The sequence below is a fragment of the Hydra vulgaris genome, chromosome 06 (assembly GCF_038396675.1).
Source record: "Hydra vulgaris chromosome 06, alternate assembly HydraT2T_AEP".
In the NCBI taxonomy this organism is placed as follows: domain Eukaryota; kingdom Metazoa; phylum Cnidaria; class Hydrozoa; order Anthoathecata; family Hydridae; genus Hydra; species Hydra vulgaris.
The window spans coordinates 855,001-862,500 of record NC_088925.1 but is presented as its reverse complement, the minus strand read 5'-3'; the positions used below and the strand labels follow the sequence as shown (position 1 = coordinate 862,500).

At 32.1% G+C, this 7,500-nt stretch overlaps 1 protein-coding gene across 1 annotated transcript in view; it reads right to left on the bottom strand.

Annotated features, from left to right (window-relative positions):
• LOC136081574 (uncharacterized) overlaps window positions 1-5,949 on the bottom strand; it is a 30,508-nt gene extending 24,559 nt beyond the window's left edge. Inside the window, exon 1 of the mRNA XM_065798911.1 lies at window positions 5,634-5,949. Within this exon, the coding sequence (XP_065654983.1) occupies window positions 5,634-5,777 (144 nt within the window). The 5' untranslated portion in view covers window positions 5,778-5,949. The remainder of the gene's footprint in view (window positions 1-5,633) is intronic.
• Window positions 5,950-7,500: the final 1,551 nt, after the last annotated feature.

Sequence of the window (7,500 nt, the reverse complement as noted above, 5' to 3'; positions counted from 1 at the left end):
AAGTTATTTAAATAAATATATATATATATATATATATATATATATATATAAATATTTAAACATCTTCGCTTCCAACAAGGCAACAAGCAGCCACTAATTTAAGGTGGAAGTTACTGAAAGAGAAAAGATGAATATTGTAAAGCAAGATAACCATTGACGGATGACTTAAAGGATTGCAAATTATATGAATCAGGAAAGCATGATGAAGGAAGCGAATTCCAAAGAGCTGATGTTCGAGGAAAAAAACTAGACGAATAAGCGTTTTTGGAGCACTTAGGAACAGTCGCAGAAAAAAGATGAGACTTAATTAAATGACGAGTAACACGAGAATGAATTTTAGTTTATGGCACAAGAGATGCTAGCTCTTTAGAGCAGTACCCATTATAGTATTTGTAGAAAAGAAAAAGAGGTCGACTATGGTTACAACGCATTTTTACACCTTGTCTAAAAGAGAAAGGACATCATTACAAGATCCGCCCCAGTTATGGCAACAGTATTCCATACAACGGCGGATTTGAGATTTGTAGAGATAGAGAATAGAATCCGAAGTAAGAAAGTGACGAGCTCGATAAAGAGATGCAACTATAGCAAATGCTAATTTTGAAACTGATTTGATATATGGTTTCCAAGAAAAGTTGGAAGTAAGAGTTAATCCTAGAAGATGAAGGGTAGATGACTAATCGAGTACATTACCATTCATAAATATAGGAAGATTTAAACTATTGCAATAACGATTGCCTGAAGAAAATTGAGTCTTATCTGTATTAAAGTTCACCAGCCACTGTGAGCCCCATGCTATAGCAGAAGTGAGATTCTTTTCAAGCTCAAATGCCCCCTCCAAGCAATCAGAGAGTGTTGGTTTCTTATCACGACAAGAATAAATGGTAGTATCATCAGCAAACAATGCCACCTTAGATGAGAGAATATCTGGAAGATCGCTAATGTAAATTAAAAAGAGTATAGGGCCAAGGATAAAACCTTGAGGAACCCCTAAAGTTACAGAATAAGAAGAGTGCTGAGTTACAGAATAAGAAGTTACAGAATAAGAAGAGTTACAGAATAAGAAGAAGAGCTGAGTTACAGAATAAGAAGTTTGAGTTACAGAATAAGAAGAAGAGTGCTGTCCATCAAGGACAACTTTTATACTACAATTGGAAAGGAAGGATACAATAATCTTAAAGATGTTGCCAGATACACCATAAGAAGAAAGCTTATGGAGAAGACCAGCATGCCAAACTTTATCAAAAGCTTTTAAAGTGTCAAGAGCGATGGCCTCAACCTCTCCACCTTTATCTAATGCACAATAAAACCCATCTGTTATTACTGTTAGCAAATCAGCTGTAGAACGAGAAAATCGAAATCCATATTGATGGTCAGAAAGTAAGTTATTAGATTCAAGATAAGAAATTAAGTGTTTGTTAATTAAAGTTTCAAAAACCTTGCTTATGATAGGAAGAAGACTTATGGGACGGTAGTTAGACGAATCAGATCGCTCTCCAGAATTTTTGAAGATAGGGATAACAGATGCCGCTTTCTAGCAGGCTGGAAAACAAGACTCTGATAAGCACTTGTTGAATAGTTTTGAGAGTATAGACAACAGCTCCGGAGAACACTTCTGCAAGACAATAACAGGTATATTGTCCGGGCCACAAGCTGTAGAAGAGTCTAGGCAGGAAATCACTTTAGATACAGAAACTGGAGTGATACGAATGTCAAGCAATGGATCAACCTGTTTGTTGGCAATATCAGGTAAAACGCATTTAGTGGAATCAAGAGATGATATTGATAAAAAGTTTTTAGCAAACAATTCAGCTTTGCCTTTAGGTGAGGTGACAAAGTCTGAACCATACAAGAGAGGTGGAAATTAAGATTTGCCCTTATTAACACTACTAAAGATTCTCCAGAAGTCACAAGAGCCTAATTTTTGAGATCAGATACGAGATTTCATGACCTGAGAATAGCGAGCTTTGGCGTTAGATAATACCTTTTTATAATGGTTTCTAGCAGTAATAAACAGACACCTGTTTTCTGGAGAATTGTTTTGCTGATAAATATGGAAGTAACTGTTTCATTTGGCAATCGCAGCAGCAAAGTTTGAGCAAAACCATGGAGGAGAGTGAGGCTTGACCTGGAATCGTCGAGAGGAAACAAAAGATTCCATGCCAGCCTGAATCTACAAAGTTATGTAAGATGCGCATTTGTCGACAGGAAGACAAAAGATTTCTACCCAAGGGCCATCACAAAGAAAATCACAGAAAGAATCTACAGCTTTACTGTAGTTATAAGAGGTAGGATAATAGAGGGATTCAGGTGATGAAGAAGAATGAGATATTAGTTTTAGAGAGATCAATCTGTGATCTCTCTAAAACTAAGAAAACTAAGAAACTCTAAAACTCAGAAGCACCTAAGTGTGGATGTGGAGAAACTGAGCACTGACTAGGATCAGAAACAAGACATAAGTCGAGTAGAGAAGGTAAATGATTCGGGTTGTCAGGAAAGCAAGTTGGAAAGTTGACTATTTGAGTTAGAGATTGTGAAAGGCAAAAGTTGTGGGCTTTAATGCCTGCAGAATCACTGACACTAGAGCCAACCCATTCAGAGTGGTGAGCATTAAAGTCACCGACAACAACTATATTGGCTGATAGATAAAGAGAGAGGGCTTGGTCAATATTATCAGAAATAACATCAAAAAGAGCGCAGCCTTCAGACGAAGGAGAGCAATATAGAACAAATAGAAAAGCAGTAGAGTGAAGTGGTGCTAAACGAAAGCACATGAAAGAATAGTCTGTGGATTCAAATTTAGTTTCACGACAAATAGGTGAATTCTTACGAATGAAAATGCCCAGGCCAAGCATGTGACTATTGGAGTCTTTACGAATTAGAGGAAGATAACCATTAACACTAAGATCACAAGATGAGACAGCTAAACTCAAATTAGTCTCACAAAGAGCAAGTAGGTCTGGTGAACTTTGTAAGAGATAAGACTCAACAGAGGAAAAGGTACTTTGAAGACCACAAATATTATTTTACTAGTAAAATAATATTAATAAAACTAATATAATAAATAATATTGTTTGATAATAATATTTTACTAATATATTAAAAATATTATTTTACTATTAGTAAATTAATATTTGTGAAATATTTGTGAAACATTAGTTTAGAGAACTTGGTGAGGATGATGATTTTTTGTGTTTTATAGTTTTTGGTACTTTATTCATTTTAAAATTAGATTGAAGAACTTGACTTAAAGCATAGATGGTACTCAGAATAGCCCAAGCAATTGCCTCATTACTACTAATAAACCCTAAGCCATAACAAAGGGCTCCAAATGTGGCCTCCGCAATGCACACCAAAAGTACAAACAGGGACACCATCCATGCGCAACATGGCACTGGTTATACTTTGATATTTTTCAACTGATGATGGATACAGCCTTTTTAAGAGCTACTACAGAGTTCGGGAAACCTGACTACCAGCTGGCCTCAGAACCATCTAACTGAGTTTTAGAGCTGTACTCTAATTAGTAGATGATAGAATGAGTTGCCTTGTCATAAAAACAGAGACACAAGCAAAACCCATGCATCGAGTCAAGAAGATCCAGCATTCAACATCCTTAACTGAAAACAATGTATTGAAAATACATCTGCGCCAGCCTAATAGATGAAGAAGGGATGCGAGGCTGGTCATCAGATAGAATCTGTTTACGCCTTAAGCCTTTGCCTCGGAGGCCTTCTACAAGACAGTAGCCGGATGCATTTAACATCTGCCCAAGATGAGTATTTTTATTGAGACACCATCTCTAGCCTTTACTCAACCAAGAGCCCCAAGGCAGGGGGGTGTTTTAAGTTGGACCTGGCGTCTCCTAGCATTTGCCTAAAAAGGTGTATCCTACAAGGCAGCAGGACATGAAGCAGATTGTACTGGGTTACATGTTACCAGTAGCAGGATAACCTGACCTGACCTAACTATTGCTGTATGTATATTTATATATATACACACACACACACACACACACACATATATATATATATATATATATATATATATATATATATATATATATATATATATATATATATATATATATATATATATATATATATATAAATACTGTTACTGTTCATCCGCAAATAACAAAGTTTTATGGCACCACAATCTGCACAACTAGTTTTTCATAAAATAAAAAAATGTTGTGAATGGTAATGTTGCGTACCTTGGTGGTACCACTAAGGTTTCGATTTCGATTCCCGCCACACCCCTGGTAGTACCGCGCTCAACTTGTTTCTCTGCGCAGTAGCTTTGTTCGTCAAGGTTCATGTTTCGGAGTTAAAGAGTTGATATAATCACAAGTAGCCTTCTCATCTGTACTGCCTTCTCGGCCTTGGGGAGGTAAATTATATATATATAAAAAAAAAAAGTATACAACTCCAAGGTATACACACCTCCAAGGTACACCACTCTCCCCTAAATAAATAAACATAAAAATAAACTTTAATTTAATCATGATTAAAATTTTAGGTTTAAAATTTTTTATCTTTTAAAAATTTTTTTTTTCTTTAACTGAGTTGGAAATTTTAAAGTAAATTTTAAATACGACAATAGAAGTTTTGACTCAAAATAAAATCTTAAGACATAGGTGAAATAGTCATTTTATATGTAAAATGTACCGAATGTAATGTTTCTTAACAAGACATCAATAATAGTAACAAATTGGTGCAACTAATAACACTGATCAACAAATAAAATTTAATTGTGCATATCTTGTTAACTAGGTGATTTTTTAAAACAAATTCAAATATGCAAACCATTTTTTACCATCACGTCAAGTTGTAAAGATATTTGGGTTCAAATCTTTAGTATTTAAGGTAAAGTCCCTAATATTGTCGTAAAAAAAGTTATTCAAAAGTATGTCAACCTGGGTCTCAAAAGAAGCGTATTTTCATAGAGATTTTAGAAAAGATAAATATTTTTACTTAAAATTTATTGACAAAAAAAATTATGTGAAAAATGCTTAAGACTTTTAAAAAAATTTTAACAAAATGTTTCTCAGCAATAATACAAAAAGTACTTATTTTTATTACAAATTAAATATGCTGATTTCAAATATGCAAACCATTTTTCACCATCACGTCAAGTTGTAAAGATATTTGGGTTCAAATCTTTAGTATTTAAGGTAAAGTCCCTAATATTGTCGAAAAAAAAGTTATTCAAAAGTATGCCTACCTTGGTCTCAAAAGAAGCTTCTTTTGAGACCCAGAAGAAAAGACTTTATTTTATTAATGTTTTAGCTTTAATACTTTTATATTATCAATACTTTCATTATAGTTAATACTTTCATAATAATTTCAGTTTAGTAAACAACTGATTGTAAGAATTTAAAAGTTTAATAAACAACTGATTGTAAGAATTTTTTATGTCTCTTGCATTAAAGAAAATTCAAAAACAAAACTCAAAAATTCGAAACTCAAAGAAAACTTAGCTACCTATTAATATATAAACAATTTTAAAACTATAATTATATTTAAACTTTTTAGAAAAATTAGTTATAATTTTGACTCTAAATTCTATAAAAAACAAGGAAAAATCTTCCATATGTTTTTTTTTTTATGACAATATAATTAATAAAATACCAAATTAGGTAGCCATGGATCCTGATCATTTTTATCATCAAACCACAAACTTGACTCATTATTTGATTGTCCATCAGCCACACCTTTTTTATTTAAATCAGTACTTCCACTACCAATTTGTCCAAAAAAATTTTTTGTACTCATCTCATTTAGCAAGTTGAAAATTGAATTGTGAGAAAGTTATGCGTTAAAGATAAATATTTATCTTACTTATAAAACCCTGACCATCAACACAGCAGCCATTTTAAATTGAAAATAACACTTAATATTAATATAACACCAAATTATTTGTTCAAAAAGTTCTTCTTTTTATTCCTAAAAAAATAACGCTTTCAGTAACATTGTTCTGAACATATAAAATTTATTCATATTTGCATTTATTAAATACATACAATAAATTTATTCATCAATATCAAAGCAATAACAATACCTTATATTGTTATTGTTTTAGTATTGTAAGAAAAGGAAGTTTTGGAGAGTCTATATATTTATACATTTATATATTCAGTATACACAAATATACATATATAATAATAATAATTATTATTGCCGTTGAGACTTAACACCATGTTAAATCTGTGACAGCCTTTAACAATAATAATTTTATAATTAACAATATAAAAAAAATAATAGTTATTTATGTTGTTTCTAGAAGTTTAGTCAGTAGTCAACATAATACTAGATAAATTATCTATTTTGCTCTTGAAATTGTTAACCGTTAATGCTTCAATGGTTGACTGTGGCAAAATATTCCATGTCTTTACAATTCAGTTTGTGAAAAAATGTTTTCAAATTTGACTTTTGACCTGCTGAGTGTATAAACTGTGTTTAAACTGATTACATCTTGTATTAGCAGCTGGTCAGACAACAATAACGATTCACAAAATTTAGGCAGATTGTACCATGAGATATCTTCAATATGATGGAAAAATTTGTAGAATTGAATTAAATCACCACGTTTACTTCTTTCGGTTAGTGTTGTTAAATTCAGTTTGATTAACTTTTCTTCGTATGAAAGGTGTTTAATTTCAGGTATCATCTTAGTTGCACATCTTTGCACATTTTTAAGTATATCAATGTCATTCTTTAAGAACGGATTCCATACCTGGACAGCAAATTCTAGATGTGGTCTCACATACACACAATATAGCTTCTTGAAAGAGTCACAAGCTTTATAATTAAAAGCTTTGGCAATAGTACCTAATTTACTACTTGCTCTTGAAGCTGCTGCTCTGATTTGCATTGTCCATTTTAAGTTGTCTGATATCAAAACTCCTAAATTTCAATGTTTGTTGTTAATAATTTGATCTTAATATCGTTATCAGTTATGTAATAATCAAAGTTTTGATTATGTATACCAAAGTGCATTATCTTACAATTTTACTTTTAATTAATTTACAATTACACTTTTCAATATTGAAATCCATGTCCCATTTGTATACCCATTTTACTAACTTATCAATATCATTTTGCATAACATCATGATCTGTTAATGAATTAACCAGTGCAATAAGTTTGCTATCATCAGCATACAATTTTGAAGTATTAATTGCTTGTTCTGGTAAGTCATTTACAAAAATTCAAAATAATAATGGACCTAATACCGATCCTTGAACTACTCCACTCACAACATTTTGCCATGATGAAGTTATGTCACCCAGGACTACTCTTTGTTGTCTTTCAGATAGAAATGATTTAATTCAATTTAATAAGTTAGAATTGATGCCATAAGAGGATAACTTTATTAACAGACCTTTATGTGAAACACGTCAGGGTTAGGGTTTGCAAATCAGTATATAATACGTCAATCAATTTTCCTACATCTATGCTGCTAGTTAAAATGTCTAAGTACTCTAAAGGATTAGTT